General features: G+C 36.7%; 1 protein-coding gene across 1 annotated transcript in view; it reads left to right on the plus strand.

The window, feature by feature from the left end:
• The window catches only part of LOC124167156 (apolipophorins-like), a 205,293-nt gene that overhangs the window by 102,309 nt on the left and 83,690 nt on the right, over positions 1–19,294 (plus strand). Inside the window, exons 26-33 of the mRNA XM_046544962.1 lie at positions 1,928–2,136; positions 6,622–6,869; positions 9,808–9,946; positions 10,406–10,796; positions 14,944–15,219; positions 15,672–15,884; positions 16,390–16,500; positions 19,102–19,294. Of these exons, the coding sequence (XP_046400918.1) occupies positions 1,928–2,136; positions 6,622–6,869; positions 9,808–9,946; positions 10,406–10,796; positions 14,944–15,219; positions 15,672–15,884; positions 16,390–16,500; positions 19,102–19,294 (1,780 nt within the window). The remainder of the gene's footprint in view (positions 1–1,927; positions 2,137–6,621; positions 6,870–9,807; positions 9,947–10,405; positions 10,797–14,943; positions 15,220–15,671; positions 15,885–16,389; positions 16,501–19,101) is intronic.

Here is a 19,294-nt window from a genome sequence, read left to right on the forward strand (position 1 = left end):
AGTGGCCCTAAGGTGGGTCTCAGGCTGGGCCTGAATGCATCGGACAGTTGCTACCTCAGCAGTCACTTCCTTTCCCTTGCGCTACGCTAGAGCCGACATCTGGTCTTTTACATTGAAAAATCCACAACAGCTATACCCAATGTTAGGTCATCTGTGTATGAAAATGCCTGTAGGCATTCTTAGTGAAAGAGTTGATGCAGCACATGAAAAATTCAGTGCAGCAATGTTTCCAATGTCCTTATTTGGGATTTTCCCCTCTCCTGCTTGCTTCTATGACATTTCTTTCTCAATCATTGGTAAAGTTTTTAATTTTCAAGTTTATATGAATGTTTGAGATGAATTTCTGTGAAAGTGAATGTAAATCAGAGCTTTGAGGGATATGTATGCATTTTGCAATGGAGTGCAGGGTTTAAATTTGAGCATTAATACATATTCTTGAATAATTTGTTTCCATAATGAGTGATTGGGCTATGTTGAAGCTACTATCAAAATATAATGTGAAAACGCAAGTATGCATGCAAATGTTGGGTTACCAATAGATTGGGTGAATGATTTTTATAAATTCTCCTGGAAATAAAAATAACCATGGTCATTTCAAAATTTTCTAGCAGAAGCTTAAGAGAACCCTTTTTTAACAATATTTATACTCTGTTGATGATAATTTTCTGTCTTACTAAAAAATTCATAATGTAATATCTATCCAAGCTAGCACATTATAAGTTATTGAGATAAGGTGAAAGGAAGAAATAAGGAAGTCGCTTCTCAAGTAAGCTTGTTATGGGTTTCTTACGGCCAGGGCGACAAACATCCAGAGTAATGGCAAAATGGATGCCAAACTTTCAGCACTTCCGTAGATGCTGTTATTATCCCATCGTTTCAGAGTGTTATTTAAGGCCTTTATGTATTAAAACAATGTTTTTATTATTGGCGCTTCTATATTATGAGGAGAAATAACATCATACCGCCATAATTTGAAAATCATTCACATTTATGAACTGATAGCGAAACGAAGGTCGTAAGAAAAACACAATTTCACAAGAATACCGACGTACAATAATATAAAAATGCCGGAAGGAACATCTAATATACGTATTGTAGTCATCGGGTTATCAAGCCATAATTTAAAATTCATAAATGTTTAAATGTATGGACCTTGAATAATTTCAGCTTTTCATGCACATGCCAAACAAGTTTTTTTTACATAATTGGATATTTAATTGGTAACTACGCCTCCTAATATTATCGTCTGCCGCGGTGTAGTTGTTAGCGTACAGGACTTCGGGTACGCAGGACGCACGTTCGATTCCACCCCGATGTTAATTTTTTTCTTTCCGCCGCATGGATAGAGTACTTGTATTATGCTTTATATCTTCACTAGCCGGTTGCTTGCAGTTATTAATTTTTTTCTATTTACGGGAAAATCTGTTATCAGTTGTTAAGCCCTTATAAAAACTCGCTTAATTTCACCAATAGCCTTTAAATTCATGTCGAGATGAGCCGCGTAGCATGTGTAGTACGCTGTTCAGCCGCCTTTGGCGCTCCAACAGAAGTGACTTACGTTGCCTGAGGATATTTGACGGCATTCCTTACCTAAATGTCCCTAACATCTTACCCTTGCCTTATATAAGTCCCTTAGCTTACGATAAGCTGCTTATCAATTTTTTCCGTAAGAAAACCGTAAGAAACGGTTAACTCTCTTACTTTGTGCTATCTGGGATCTTTTAGCCTCATTGATGGTGTAATGATTTTTTTTAAATTTTTGAATGGGTCTTATGGAAATGGAAAATTGTATTGCATTATACTGATAGAGATTCACTTATTTCAATTGTAATAATGGTTTAAAATTGATTGGTTAATGATGATCAAACTAAGTCAAATATGTTAAAAATTTAAATTTTATTTTCATATTGTTCATATGATTTTGTAGGTTGTGGTATTTGGAACTGGATTCCAACTTGATAGCAAGAGAGTTGTCTCTTCCCCCAAGAACTCAAAAGTAGATGTTTGCTTGGAGTTGAAGCATGGTGGCAGGAAATATGTACTGGAATCTGATTTGACTAATTCTAATGTTGGTGAAAAGCAGTTTGATTTCAGAGCCAATTCAGTACTTAAAATTCCTGGATATCAGCATTATAGGTAAGGCTATCACGCATTAATATGGATTCATTGAAAATTTGTGGAAAAACTTGTGCTTTCACTTATAGTTATAATTTGATTGCATCACAGATGACCATTATGGGAAAGAATGCTTTCATACTTTCTAACTTCGATAATTTAATGTACTGGATTCTTGTAGGTATAGATGAAGACTGCATTAATGAGAAATACTATTGCAAATGGTTTTTTTTATGCATTAAGCTAATGAAATAATTTAAGAGGGGTTTTATTTGATATTGTTATTTTTTTGGAGCATTTTTGGAGCAAAAACAGTGAGTGATGTCTTCCACTTATCCATTTAATCAAACATAATTTTCATAACTACTTTACTATACTATAGCTTTCAAATACAGTGAAACTTCGATTTTACGCACTTTGATTTTACATCAAGTCTCGTTTTTACGCAGCGACACTCAAGTCTGGCCGGAAAGCATAGGGAATTGCAATGGTGAAACTTCGATTTTACATCTTTTCTTGATTTTATGCAGTTTTTTGAGTTTGCGCAGCATAACCCCAGCCCCAAAGAGGTCACTAATCTTGATTTTACACAGTTGTCTTTCGGCTTGTTTTGAAAATCCGACTGGAGCAATATGAAGTTAGGTTATTATTTCGTCTCAATGAGTTGCAAAAATGAATACAGGAACGGTTGAAGTGACGCCGTGTTGTTGAGCGTGAAACTAAAAACATCGCGAATCTAATTATTGCTTCCCCCTGCACCCTCTCAGTAATATTTCAGGCTCCTTTATGAACCTGAATATCGCTCTTAGTTCAAATTCGCCGTAGAAGGATATCGGCACCTAAAATACACGGCAATCGCAATGTATGCGTAACTACTTTTGATTAAGACAGATGATCGCCGGAGAAATTAACATTATCACCTTTCGTTTATTATTCGACTTATTGATCGACGCTGTTTATAACATATTTATTGTAATTACAGTAGATGGCCGTTAATCCGGAATTATGAACTACAGAATATATATGTATCCCTAATGGAAGGTTATCTAGAATTTTGCCAATGTTTTCCATCGCCCCAGCGAGATATAACGGCGAAATGAGTCGTTAAAAGTCCTCCCGTGCCAAAATGTTGGCTTCCAACGTGATCCAAAAAAAGATAGTCGTACTTCTAGTATGGACGTAAGTCGGTGGTGATTCAAGACGATGGTAAAAGCAGCATGCATTATCTCATTTTGCGGGCTAACTCTACATCTGCGGAACGAATGGTGGCGAGGGAAAGTTGCTTGTGTGGCGCGCTTACCAGAATTGACTCAACTTGTATCTCACTGTCAGTGGGTTTAAATTAAACATAGTTGGAACTTGAATAGCTATTAGCTTTACTCCGCTAGGTGGCAAGTTTTTATTTTTAACGGAACGGAAATATATACCCTCGGAGAATAACTCACGTCGTGAATCGTCATGTAATCATTGAAGTAAAATTCAAGACGTGAATGATAAGGCAGTCCCATTAAACTCAGGAATGGCTTAGTACCATTAAATCGAAATACAAAAAGGGTCCGGTACCGGTATCTGATAACAACACGTGTTGTTATCAGATATGGGGAAGCAAAATATTACGTGAAGATGAGTCACACGGCTTGCGAGTCGAAGGTCCCGCTGCTGAATTCGCGGAAGAATGCCGACAGAGAAGCTATTCCCGGTAGATTCAATCTACTAATGCTTAAATTTCGTGGGAAAATGCTTTTTTAATGCATAAAAATTATAAAGTGGGACAATTTTTCGGACTATTAATAATTTTTTTATTCATCACTGGCGGCATGACGGTAGTTTTTGGTTATCTAAATAGTTCACTTAAAAAAGTGATCTAAACACCAGAAAAATCTGAACTTCCGAATATCCCGGGTCCTGTGTGTTCCGTATTATCTATGGTATGCTATTTGGAAGGAGGTAACTACACTCAAGTTGGGATAGGGCCATCTGTGATAAGTTTCTGCTACTGCCAGGACTTGAACCGGTGTAAAGCCTTTGTGATGTATTAGCGAAATTTTGCTCCCTCTTAATGGGGTAAATTTGGATAACTATCCTCAGATATCTCATTTTTTCAATCTCCAATCTTTGTTTGTCTGCCGGTGGTTAAACGGGTATCCTGAAAACTGCTTTTAATGAGAATATTTTCGAAAATTAGCTTTTCTGCGAGCATTTAGTATCACCATTCCGAAATTTCTCCTAGGTAACAGAAGTAATCTTAGTGCCAGAAATGCTGGCAATTTAACCATTTTGTTCAACCATGGGAATCGTTGTTCAGGAATGCAACGTTGTTTCTCTTAGGGTAGCACGTCATCTGTGGTGTTGCTTGTGAGTAAATAATTAGCCTTCATTTTCTTGCCTCCAAATGAGTAATTGAATCCGGGAAACATATCTGATGTGATTGAAAACGATTTCATGCTCATTTACCGTAAAACTTCACATATGAGACTTTTTCTGGTTCCGTTTCTGGCTTAAATGAGAACTATATGTACAAAAAGGTATGACTAAGCCTTCTAAAAATAATGAGCAAGTGTTATCCTAAAAATTATACTCCTCCTCAATACCAACTCTTGATTTTACACAGTGCCCATATTTCGGTCCCTCCAACTGCGTAAAATAAAAGTTTTACTGTATTCTAAAGTTATGAGGTTATGACAGTTTGATGTCCTGGTTCACACTAACTGAACATAAAAAAACTAGCCCTTGGTATTAAAATGTGCTCACCACGTTGTTAGCTTGCTGATTATAATCACCAATTTGATCTTTAGTTTGAAGGCATTTATTGCATTATTTTTAATACCCTTCTATTAGAATAGTGATCATGGCATTTTTCTTTAATTTTTAACCCTATTTTACTTGCCTTTTGTCTGTTAGAAGTACCAGAACAAGGATTTATGAAGCTTTGTTGGGCTTCATACCAAGGTAATTGGGCTTATATTAATACCAAAATTTCTGTTGCTCAGTCTGCCACCGTCTTCAAGGCATAAAACAACACTGTTTAACTCGTAAAAAGAACAAGAATTTATTGGTTTAAAAAATTTTTATTTTGTGCTCTGAAGATGGCAGACTTACCCATAGGAATTTTGTCATTGATAAGCCCAATGACATGGCATGAAGCCTAAGAAAACTTCAAAAATATGATCCATTATGAAAGTATAAAATCATATACAGCACACTTCCGATTATCCAGGCTAATGGTGGGGAGAGGTGGCACGAATAATTGGAAAAACACAGATAATCCTAACACGCATTATTTTCTTGCCACGTTCATAATTTACGTAAATCCAACTCTTTATCATTTTTTATTCACTAATTTTGTTATTGTAGAGTGCCTCAATTCATTGAGAGCTTTTTTTGCCTTACCACGATCTTTTAAGTGGCGATAACATGATTGTACTAGTATTCTTACCACTCCATATAAGACCTGGTTTCGAAAACCATGCAACCTTGGCTGTGTGATCAAGGGTACAGAAAAGTTGTTTGCACAAATGCTTCAAACCAATGCGAGACATCAGAAACTAAACTGTCAGGCACCACGCCACATAGTCTCGTCTAGCACAAGTTGCCCAGTTAGCAATTTCAGGACGCGGATCCGTGATCACGGAGGGAATAAAAAGGCAAAAAAATAATTCCGTTATACAAAGGGAATTCTAATAATAATAATAAAAATGTCATCTTTATTTCACAAGCGAATTTAGGACTAGGTAGTCCTCTCTTACAATTAACTTGTTTAACAATCACATACATGCATGCCCTGGGTGGTGGTCAAACCGCCCAAGCTTGATTCGAACCCGCAAACTCTTAGGTTAGCAGTCGGGGACTTTACCCCGGCACCACCGATGCCGGCAATGGAAATAATAATTTCTAATGGAAATAATAAGCCTGGTGTAGCTTAGCATTAAAATGCAGTAATTTTGGTGCTTTTGCGTCCAATTTTATTTTTTATCAAGATCGCGGAAAACATTGAAAGAGAGTGAAAATTATGCATGGATAAGTTGCACCCATATAATCAGGAGTCTGATGTATGTATTAAAGAAAAGAAAGATTTATGAAAGCTTTTCCTTCTACAAGAACTTCACTATTTGAATGTGTTTTGTAATACAGTGTTATTTCTGGCCTTTATCAACTAAGATACAATTGTATTATAAAGGTAATACATTAGTTTTTCAACATTGTACAAAATATAACTCTATAGTTTCACAATTGAAATCTCATGGTACATATTCCAAAAACTACACTGTCTGCATTATATGACGCCTGTTGGCAGTTTGCTGTCTGCATTATGGGTAATGGATGTGAAAATTGTTAAATTGAACTGAAATTATTATCCCTCTTCATGGAAATTTATTTCCTTAATGATGTCTTTTCTCTCTCTGAAATATCTTGTTTAAGTTGGATATACATATTTGTTCTTATATTATCCTAGGTCTTTCATTATCCTGAACATATTCACTAACAGTCATGCATTTTTGTCCTAAGGCTTGATGGAGGAGCAGCCATGGATGCTTATAGCTTCAAGACTCACTTTGAAGCTTATGTGGGGAAGATATGCTATGTGAATTTAAGAGCTCATGGAGAGCTGGATTATGCTGTGCAATGCAAATCTGCTGAATGGTCATCATTGCTCCTGAACCATCTTCAAGGGTCTGGACATTACAGCTCTGATTCTAAGGGAACTAAAGGAGACTTCTTGGTTCACTTGATCAAGTCCGATAGGAAATTGAAAGGTTAGTCCCAGCAGTCTTACGGTGTCATTCCAGCAAATTCTGAATGCAGTGAAAGCGCATAGTATGCTCTCTGAGTGACTTTGTTCTATTAGAACTTTTGAATTACGTGCTTAAACATTAGGGTGGTCCTTATTTTAAAAATCGAACAATCAGGACCACCCTACTTAGACTTTTGTGCATATTAATTATGTCTTCAGGGGGGCAGGGAATTGGGGGAGAGGTCATGATTAATGTGAGGTTGGTTTAATTATTTTTAAATGAGGATGCCCTGTGATATTTTATATTTAAAGCAAAAGTGAAATTTTTAATTTTGTAGCAATAAGGAAAGTACTTGTAGATGGATAGGAAGTACTATGATAGCTTTAAGTGGTAGATGTTATACAGCTACAATGATAAAAATTTTTTCTCATTTTGGCAGTAGTCCAGGCTTACCTATTTGCTCGTTTGATTCTGCATTTATATGTTAAGGTTAGTCAGTTTTTAGATGATACCCTGAGAAAATGAGGAATTGCATACTTAATAAAGTCAATTTCTGTAGTATTATTTTCTCGTTATCAATTTTTATAATTTTATTTCTATAAGGCTTGTTGTAAATATCACTCATGGTATTTTGGTGAACATTTGATTTACTCACTTTCTGTGGCTAAAACTTAGCTATCCTCCATAAGCAGCTGTAGGTTTTAAATAATAACTTGTATCAATAATAATACACCCATGTCTCGTATAGCGCAAGGGATGCGTTCCTTGGGGTCTTTGCGCTATACGAATTTGCGTTATACGAGAGCGTTTTAACATAGGGAAGATAGGGATGCGTTCCTGGTAGCATAGATCTTGGGTATTGAATTTCTTCTAAAACATCTATATTCCCATAAAAAGCCTTAGAAAACGTTATTTCTATAAATATTTACAGTTTAAAACATCTTTAAAGATAGTATTCACGCATTCAAAGACTTTTATTCACGTTAAAAAAAATTCTTACGTGCTTTCGAAATTCCATCCTGTCGTGCGGGTGGGCTAACATCTGCTATCTCAGGGGATCATAATGCGTTGCCGGCAGTTGACGATTTTTAAAACTAGTCTAAAAACAACTATTGTGTCACCCAGGCCCTTTTGTCGCTCATCGAAATGACAGGAAAATGCTACTTTAGATGCCATTTCATAGCCAGCGGAGTTTATGAATGATAAATCATTTTAATTTGAAGTCCTCCGAGTCATTAGCAGCTACGTGAAACAGTCTTTAAATGCCTTGAAACCTGACCCAGGTTTTCCTTCCCTGAAAATGAATGAACGAGAATGCATTCTTTTCCAAAAGAATATCGTCTCGTCAACAATAAAAACTAGTTGAGGGGGAAAGGAGCCACTTTCAATAACAGCTTGGAGTTCATTAGAAAATGTTGTGGTGGCTGCGCTATCAACACTTGCAGATTCACCTGATATCGCCGCACTGAAAATACCTGCTTGCCGTTTAAATGCTGGAACCAACCGGAGTTTTCACTAAATGTCTCTGAGCGATTACCACTCTCGTCTTTTTGTACTGATTCACCATGAACTTTCCGTATGTGTAGACCGCTTGGTTGAAGTTAGTGCGGCTGAGGTCACTGATATTTTAGCTTCGTCTTTATTCAGAATAAGGCATCGTCAGTTTAAACTTCTGCGCAATATCCCTTTGACGCTCTCCATTTTCAAAGCAATTGACCTCTCTCAAGTCCTCTTCTAGGTTTATGGTTTTTCTTGATAAATTCTTGATTTTTCTACACGCATTCCTATTTTTTGCCATATTCTCTTGGTTTTTACTCTGTATGGCTCTATCTAAATCACCTTCTTCTGCTGAACTGTATTCCTGAGACGCAGAAGGCCTAAGACTGCGGGGAGGGAACGAAGCCATTGTGTTTGAGACTCTATAGCGGACCCTTTTATGTGTCGATGCTATTCATGCGCAACTCGGCCACCGCTCCATTTCTCCCCCGTGAATACCCCCGATGACCTTGAAGGCTTTAGCGTAGACACACTACCTGGAAGTCAATCGCCCGGTAACCTACGACGGCAAAAATACGTCTCAAACCGTATTGCTGAAAAAAAAACTCATTTCCACTAGCCCCACGCTTAATTAACGATCTAAATTATTTATTATCATTCTGTTAAGGAGACGAGATAAATTACTTCGGTAGGCCGGCTATCTGGACCCAGTGACGAGTAATACTTTTGGCAATTGCACAGCAATGAATTTCGATTAATATATGAACAAAAAAGAAGATTTGAGGCAAGAAATAATATTAATATGCGTAAATTGATAGAAATTTCGTGTGTACTTAGCGCAAGTTCACGTTTTATCACGACAGCGTTTAAGATATGTGATTAGGCTACACTGCGTTGCAATGTTTCCCCGAGGAACGAATTTGCACTATATCGAAATTGCGCTAATCGAAATTGCGCTATACGAGACATGGGTGTAATAATCTTTATGTATTCTCAGGGATGTAAATATTATGCAGCTTTTTATAGAAGATTGTGCAAGTGTTTTAAGCATGATGATGATATTTATAATAAATATTCCCATCAGAAAATTTCTTATAAATAACATTTTGTAATTGATACTTATTAGAATTTTTTTATGAGAATCCTTATTATAAAAATTTTCTTATAAGAAAAGTTCTCATAGAAAAATGCCCGATTTCCTGCAAGAAATTTTCTTATCAGAAAAATTCCCAATTTCTTGTAAGAAATTTTCTTATAAGAATTTTCCAATAGGGTTATGGAGCAAAATGACCATACAGCATCATTGCACTCCTTGATCAAGACAATGGTAATGACAATTGAAAAGAATCATCTTTAAGAAATGTGCTAAGAAGCTTTTTATTTGAGTGTACGCAGAAATTAGTTATCACTGTAATGATATCATTATCATCATTGTATTTAATATGCAGTTTTTTTGCTATAGGTGATTTCAGCAATGTTCATTCTGAAGATGGCATCTGCAAAACTCTGGCAAATTTCTTCTGGGATGCTGAAAAAGACCCTAGCAAGAAGCTTCATTTTGAGAGTGTCAATCATGTGCAGCCCTCGTCTGTTGATTCTAAGTAAGTTGATTGAGATATAAGTTTATTTTTTTTTTCAATTTTTCTTCATTCCATGAAATTCATCTAGAAACAATCCTGAGTTATGAAGGCCTTATGTATCACTTGTTCCTATCTTCAATGAAAATAGTACCTACTTAAACATTAAGCATTTTATATTTCAAAGAGATAACCATAGTCATGAAAAGGAATTTTTAAAATGAATTGTTCTTCCTAATGTACTCTGGAGAATGGACCGTATTGCGCGAGAAAAATGTGTGCTTAAGTTTTTAGAGTTTTAGAAACTGCCTACTGAAGAGTTTATCAACCATTTTTTCTAAGTTAATAACTCTTTTAATTCCATTTTTGATCTGTTGTAATAGCTTTTACTATCCATTAATAAAAGAAAAATTTCATTACGAACGTGATAGCATGAATTCAGGAAAAGATTGGGCAAATCTTCATCTGATCTATATTTTTCAGGAACAAACTTGTGATATTGGGTGAAACAACCCAAGTTGATGTCAAGATTTCGGCACAAGGAAAAATGACTGTTGGGAGCGGCATAGTTGATGTAGACATCCACTTACCCTCTGGTCGCCATATATATCTCAAGTCTCAAACTAAAATGAATTTACCACTTAGCTCTGAGGGTGATAGTGATGGTGAAGCTCACGTGACCATCTGTGACAAGCATTCTGGTGGAGAAAGTTGCCTCAAGGTACACGAAGTGATGAGCAACTATAATCTTGAGAAGGGTTCATATGTCTGCTCGTCCGACAGCACCTATTTAAGACGTGATGGAAAAGAACTCAAATTTGGTGTTGAATTAAAGATTCTGCCCAAGGATGAGAAGACGGAAATGAGTGGAAAGGTAATCTTCTCTTTTATGCACATGCTACTTTCATGCTCCGATCAGCTCAGCCATGATTCAGGTCAGCCACTATGGCAAAGGAGGAAGATCTGTGCATCCAAGGTTTCTGCAACTACCCCAGCTGTTTACTGTTATGGAAATCAATATACATATCCATTACATGCAAGTTTTATATTTAGAAGAAGTGCTTGTGAAATTTGGTTCAACTTATGTTATGTATCATTTATTATGGGTTTAACACTAGGAGGACGGGAGTTTCGCTCTACCTAGAAGGACGGCTAGGGGTCATTTGACCCCTAAAATGTATTTTGGGATAAAACGCTTAATTTTCATCCAATATCCAGTTTAATCGTATTTATTATTGAATCAGTTTATTAAAAACACTATTTAGCATTATTAAATATTATTTCCATCGTCAAAAGTTAATAACAATTATTTTAAAGAATCATGAATTAAACCGTATTTAGTAGTCGATTGCAAATCTAATAATGAAAATACATACACTCAATACAAAAGTTGTGTTACATGTTTGAACAATAGGCGTAGGTACTGGGTTTACAAAATTGGTATAAATTTTTTAAAAATTATTACTTTGTTGTAAATCTCAGACAGACAGTATTTTTTCAGCACTATTTCCACAAAATATTTTTTTGCGCTGAATGCGTACGTTGGACGATTTATTCATCTACATCTAAATCTACACACTAACCCGCAAGCCGCTTAAAAGCGTGTGGCAGGGAATGATAGGACACCAGCCATTTGCACATGAAAAGGAATTTGGAAAATGGACAGGAAATTGGTGCAATTTGATGGTTTTTAGCACCTTTTTCTTTTTTGTGCCCGTGGAGAAATGGCTGTTTGATTTGGAGACGTGTAAATAAATTGATACATGCTATCCATCATATTTACTCCTGCTTTGTTTTTATTATAAAATAGGATGGTCACTGGTATTCTTTTATTTGTTTCGGAAATAGTTTTGTCTAAGATCATGCTGCTGAGTAAAGTATATTATTGTTCTAGTTTGCCTGATTCTACGTAAGAGTATGGCCTAAGGTATTTTTGAACACTCACGTTGAATGGATTACATGGTTATTTTAGGGTTTATGGATATTTGTGCGTCACGCCTGTTTTTTTCAGATCGTTCGTGCAAAGAGAAGTTTTCCATTTTCTTATGATTTCCTGCCAGCTGGATGGATGGAAAATAATCTTTGCCACAATATGGAAATTCATTAAGGCTGTATTTTCATTTCACATCTGTCAAAACCCAGTACTCGATTCCAAATTTGTCTGGTTTATTTGGAATATACCTCATAAAAGGACAGCTGCATTTTGTTGGATAGAGCTGTGCATTTGCTTTTATGCCAAAGTCGCCATCGGATTTACTATCTTGGACTTTGTCGCTTTCATCACACGCAGATGTTGATGGATTGGTCAGAATTTCTTTGAACTGATGTTTCCGATTCACTTCCAGACTGATCTTCAATATTCCCTACTGCTATTTGAATCGCGACGATTCTCTTCTCTTGATATGTTTCTCGACTTCTTACTTTCTTCCTCAACTCGCTACTGATATGCATGCGAAAAAATCTACAAATGAAAGCGCATTATGGTAGAATCTTCTCCAGTTGCATAGGAGGTATAGAGAGCTGGAGAGCATTAGAAATTCATACAAAAGGACAAAAATTTCAGATGTAACGCTAATTGCCATTTGAAAGGCAGGGACTCAACCGACAACCGTATCCTGATTTGTATCTTCCAAGAACTTGCAGTAATGCTTCTTCTACGACCTACATGCGCATTCCAAGTGTAGGATTTACAGCAGAATTTTACAGTCCACCCAACTCCTCCGCTCTCTGAAAAGGAGACAGGATTTTTCCCCAAGGCACAGCGTGCCGTCAACCAACCCCAAACCCCGACGGGGTCAGGCGGCACTAATGCTGGACACATGGCAAAGGGGCAAGGCCAAGCAACAGTGCCGACAGGCCAGAGAAATGAAGCAGTTATTCGTAAACCTGATGAGGCGATATTGAAAATAATGTCTTTAAGAGCTCTGAATCTTGGCGGACAGAAAAAAAAGTCACGGGATACGTGATGATTTTCCGGTGTGGGAAATACAATAATCATTGAAAAATAAATAAAACAAAATTAAAATATCATAATTACGTGAATTTTCGCAAATCTAGGATTGAAAATGTTTTATTTCCCTTTGCTGCCCAAAAAATATCGAAAGATTGAGCACAACAAGCCGCTATGCCTAGGTTTTCGAATAAAGATAGGAGCCCTTGGGACGAAACTGGCATTGAACCGGGTACTTCCAGGTTCAAAATGAAGCAAATCATCTACCACACTAGCCTCTTGTTGATTATATGATATAAATGGCACAAAAGTGTCCACGGGCAATAAAATAGCGCGAAAACAAGTTGTGTGGTCAAATGACCCCTAGCCGTCCTTCTAGGTATAACATGTCATAAAAATTTACAACAAGACATTATAGTTGACTTTTCACTAATTTATCAAAATATAGACCAAAATGAACAAAGTGAAAAAGTTTAAAAATTAAAAAAAATATTTTAATAAGAGAAAAATTTTGAGTCCTGGATTTGAATCCTGAAAATGGGACAAATGACTCCTGCTGTCCTTCTAGTGTTAAATACAGTTAGTCCTCGTTTAACATCTCTTACCCTTCCTGAAAAATGTGACGATAAATGAAATGACGTTAATCGAAACATAATATCCCATAAGAAACAATGTAAAAAGTGAATATCGGCTTCTAGACCTCACAATTCCTACGCAAAAAAATTTTAGCGTATCATATCTGGGGCATTTTTTACGATGGGAATGCCAAGCTAAGGCATACATACGAGTTCCTGTCTTCATCGTCGACAATAGTAGCACTGACGTAAATCCTTCTCCAATTTTGTATCTTCCCGCATTTGCTTTTCGGCTTCGCTATGTTGGTCGCCTGGGCGAGCGTCGCCTGGGCATCATCATCGCTGAAACATCGTCGCAGTTACAGGCACCAAAATTATTGTGAACACGGCGAAAAAAGTGACGACAAAAACTCCGAGTTCTACACGGAAAAATTCCTTGATATCACTTTTTAGGTTCCTGAAAACCATTATGTCAAGTAAAACCTTGCGCACCTACCTAAGATTTCATTTTGCAGAAAATTTCTAAAACCGTAATCGCAATTAACAATAAACACACCGTTTTACACTTAGTTTAGACTGACTGTATTACCGCCCACAAAACGAACAACCTGCAACGCCCGCCGCTTTGCGTTTTTTTCTCGCGCGAAATTTAAAAGCCTTGACGTTATCGTGAAGCGAAGGTGCGATAAACGAATGACGGTCTCAAAATTTTTGTGACGTTATCGCAAAATGACGTTAAACGGGGTGACATAGAACGAGGACTCACTGTTTATGTATGTATTCATATTTCCATAACTTGAGGCTATCTACATTGCACCTCTTGCTCCCCTTTCGATGGGATTAATCCAATTCAATAACTTGAAGGCATAAAATATTTGTAATGATCTGATGCAATGTTTTAGACAGATATGAAAATGTAATTTTCATAATGTTCTTGGGTAAAAATTCAAAAATAGCTTATTTATATTTTATGGATAATTTATTGAAGTAGAACAAACAAATTAAAAAAATAAACTATGGCAAGTGACGTCTAATAACTTGGGTTTTGCAGAGAAAATGTTTAATATATTTTTTTTTGTAAATCATTTGTCTGATAAACAACATTTTTGGCTAGTTATATCAGGATGGAATGGATAAAACTTAAAAAATTTCAGTTTCTCCGTTGGGCATTAGCATCTACATATTATGCGTTCAGTATCATCAATCATAGTTGAAATGTTGTTTAATTGCATTGTTTATCATATATATATACTCACTGTTCTTTCTTTAAAAAATGAGTGGCATGGTGTTTACAAGTTTTCTGTTTGCAATTTAATGACTAGTATCACTGTAGTAATATTCTTGCTTTGAATGAAACTGCACAACTCACATCAAACAAAAAGGTACCAGTGTGCAATTTGATTCTCTCTCTCTCTATGCAAAAAAAAAAGCCCTTTATGCATCATATTTTCTAAAATTATGAAGAAATCATTGATATTTTCAATGCTTTTCTTTAGGCCTATGTTAGTGGCTCTTTACTGGGACAAGTGAAACCCATGTCAGTTGAATGGGGTGGTGAAGCTGTGAATGGGGATTACTCATATCATGCTCTTGGCAAGCTTGGAGAAGATCAGTCATTGGGTGTGAAGGGTAAATTGGATTCCAGTGGTGACAGCGGCAAGACAAAGGTTGGAGAGTTCCACATTGACGCTCAAACCAATGTTGAGAACCTGAAGCACGTCTCCTTTGGACAAGTGGCCAAAGTTACTCATGTCTCTGCGGATGTCTATGATGTAAGCACAGTTTTTTATACACTCCTTTCCTAAAATTGTTTATTACGACTTGCAGTCATTAGGGGGCAAGGACTGAATGGCTAAATATTCAAATTATAATTTAAAATGTTATTATTTCATTCATAATTCTCAAATGTCAATGATCTGTATTTTATTGTTACTTTTGGATTTGATAATAATCATAAAACTTGGTCCATGATTGGGATACTAGCCTACTTTTACAAATAATGATATGATTCACTATTATGCAAATTTATTTAAATTCAGCTTAAGCTACCCCTTCATAATACTCTATGAGGCCCTACTACAAGGGTAAATCTGATGGTATATGTAAATTTAAAATGCCTGACATAAAGTTATGATAAGTGAAATCACTTTCTTTAAGTAATGCCAGTTATTATTCTCATTGACAATGAAGCTTAATGCATGGTCACTCTTCATTCTTTCTTCAGTTTACCTCATCTAGTGACTTGAAGTGGGGTAGTGACAAAAAGCTCACCCTTGGTGCTAAGGTCCATAAGGATAATCATAAGGGATCTGCCTCTGTTACTATGTGCCTACCTGGGGATACTGAAGATCATGTTGTGATGGTAGAGTGGAGTGATGAAGCTGTGAACCCAAAAGTTGAAGGCTCTGTCGCTTTCATGTGGCCTCAAGGAAAGAAGGTAATACATGTTGAGAGATTTTCATTATGAGGTTGATTCGATAAATACCCTGAGGAAATGATCATGAGATTTTAGCAGATTGCTTATTTTAGCATGAAAATAAATTATCAGAGGTTAGTGGGGACTATTCACTGCAAAAAGACCTAATAATCATCATTTTACATAAAAAAACAGCCACAAAATACAGTCTACCTAGTTTTCTTACATTTAGTTTCAGGAGTGTTTGGGAAATGGCAAAAAGTGTTCATGTAGGTTCATGCATGAGAACCAGCATAGGTTAGGTGTTTGCCTATTGAAGCTAAATAATTATTTTATGGCATAAGACCTTTGGCTTATGGTCATTCATTAAACATTTCATACAGCACCAGTTATTGCTATTGAACTTCCTCCTCATTTCCTGTACGTGTATTAAATGGATTTTACCAAGAGTGGTGTTATTTTATTGGTTTCCAACTGTGACTTCCAGTGTGACAAACTTCTTAAATATTATATTTTGATTGAACAGATGAAATTTGAGATGCAAGCAGCCACCCCTAAGGATTCTCTGTCCCTCCATCTCACTGCTCACACTCCAGTTAAAGGCCATGAAAAAATGGAGCTTATCCTCAACCATAAGGTAATTATGTATAACATCTGTAATACTCGGTAACCTATTTATGTTCACCTTTCCCTTACCCATTCCTCAAAACAACCGTACTTTGTGTGTGAAAATTAATCCCATAGCTAACCATATTCATACTATGTCCTAAAATGTGAATACTAGAGATGTGCGATTAGTATCCACAAATACTCGAATACTAGGTAGTATTCGATATTCGAGATCTCGAAGAGTTATGCCAAAGGTACTGTCTCGAATACCTCGAATACTTTGAATTTCGCGTCATACACTGTCGCTCGTACGTCGTTGGCAGTTGACTCGGAAAAATGAAGAGAACTCTAGTCGTTTAGTGCATGCAATACCGTTTTAGGCAAGCTGACAAACTATATCAAATTCGCGGGTTAGAGCAGTGAAAAAAGTTCGACGTGGGAACCGAAATTGATTGGGTGAAAAAAATCCGAAAATCCCAGGTGTCCCCCATCAGGAGAACCTCAGTGCCGTGGGATAGTGACATTGACGCATTTCCCACGATCTGCTATCCCCCTCCATTCAGCATTCGCCTCACCCACTCTTCTCTGAAATCAAACAAAAGACCCCAGCTCGCGCAGGGATCGTATTAGGAAGACCTTAGCTTCGAAAAAAATATCAAGTTACACGAGAACAATAAAAACGTGTCTCACGCCACCCCCCTCTACTCACCCCCTGGCCTTTCTCTGCTTACCTGCTTCGAAGTTCCCAATTTCTGGAGGTCAACTGCTGCATGAGTCATCTACTAGCCCAAAAGTTGTCTAACAATGATTATCGGCAATTGATATTAAACTTTTATTGGATTGAAATATTTGTAATGTGCGCGTAATTTAAAAAAGAATAAGACCAAACACGACATATTTTTGACTTTATTTAAGCATTTTACGCAGGAAAATAAATGCCGGAAAGACGAAGAAATACGACGGAGGCTTAACATTTTGGCATAATGCTCAAATAGGGTGCTTTCCTATTATTTTTTATTGCCTAAATCGAAAGATTATTACTCCTGGAGTACGTATTTCACACTTTTAGATTTTTAAATGGCGATATATATTTTTCGCGATTAAATGAAAAGTGAAAAATTTCAAGCGCGCGAAAAGGCGTCGTGTATGTATGAATGCCGGGAAAAACTCCGCGTGACGTCGTTCTGCTTCCCACTGCCGCGAGTGAGGTAACCTTGGGGCGATGCTCTGAGCGCTGATACGACGCAGGATGCTAGCAGGTAGCTGAGCACCATGCTAGCTGGTAGCGCTTGGCTTAAAAAAGGTTTATTACCTAATACCTTATCAAACGAAGAAAACTTTCCGACCTCAGCCAGTTTTAATAGGTGATTATTAATAGATGTTTCCCTGAGCTCTGTGCCTCATGCATGCATTGGTAACCTCAGACGATGTAAAACTCCTATCCTCTTGTGTAGAAACTAGGTGCCTGTGACATCACGTAGAGTGGCATCGCATGGGCGCCAATCAGGCCTTTTTCAAATGAGGATAAAATTGACCCTTGCCATTTGTCTAAACCAATATTTCGAAAACCAAATAATTTGTATGTTACGAATACACCAATGGTGGGTAATGAATCACAATCAATGCCTTTCGTTTTCTTTAATGAAGGAAACTACCCTATTGTTTACATAAAATTAAAATATTCCATTAATCAGCTAAATACCTGTTTGAATCCTTTAAAGGAAATCAAAATTACTAGCCAAAATCTTGGGTTTCCTGCTGCAAAGGCGACCTAGTCAAACATTCCCACATTCATCGTTTAGTATTCGAGGTATTCGAATATTCGAGCCATGATTTGATATTCGAATTCGAGAAATCTGCTATTCGACTCATCCCTAGTGAATACCTACATTGTTTATTTATTTATTTTATTTATTTCCATTACCCCATAAACAGCACATTTTCGGCCTTTACAATGGGGAGTTAACGATTAACAATGAAGGACATTGACATACGCCCATGCCCTGGATAAGGGTAACTTACCCTGGCGGGACTCGAACCCGCGACCTTCGGTTTGGCAAGCGAGGACTTTACCCCGCCGCCACCGAGGCTGGCATAATAATAAATTTGTTTGTTAAATTTTGTTAAAATACTTATCAAAATTTATCATATTATAACGTACTGATCATACTCTAATGCTATGCATATTTTAATGCTCGTGGAAATTCACTTAAAAAACTGAGGTAGACATTTTCAATTGTGCCTCATTCAATCACCATTGTTTCAATAAAATTGAGGATGAGAGTTTGTGAAGTGTAATTATAACTGTTGACCTAAGAAAGTATGAATTGGTGGCACATCTATAGAAGCTTTAGTTTTGTACATTCTGTGATATTCCCCATGGATGTGCAATTAAATTAGACTTTGAACAATGGTGTAATTAAATTACTACTTGTAAATATCACATTTTTATGAGATCTGTTCCATGATGAAACATAATTTGTGAAACATCGTAAAATAAATACCATAGCAATACATTGAAAATCTCTCTTACGGATTGTATATGTACATATATATAAAATTTCTTTATTTTGTCTTGTTGATCCTAGTTTTTCCATGGTAAATGACAAGTGTTATTCTTTTTATTTAGAACCTCAAAGCTCTTTATGTCATGGAGACTGATGCCACTCTTGTCGCTTCTCCTGAGCACAAATTCTCTGTTCATTCACGTGTGGAATATCCACAGAACAAGCGTGTTGTTGATCTCTCAGTTACTCGTGAAGGAGGCCCTACAAACAAAGTCCATGCTCGCTTGGAAAAGGAGGGAGACAATCACTTTGAAA

Source organism: Ischnura elegans, chromosome 10 (genome assembly GCF_921293095.1).
Source record: "Ischnura elegans chromosome 10, ioIscEleg1.1, whole genome shotgun sequence".
Classification (NCBI taxonomy): Eukaryota; Metazoa; Arthropoda; class Insecta; order Odonata; family Coenagrionidae; genus Ischnura; species Ischnura elegans.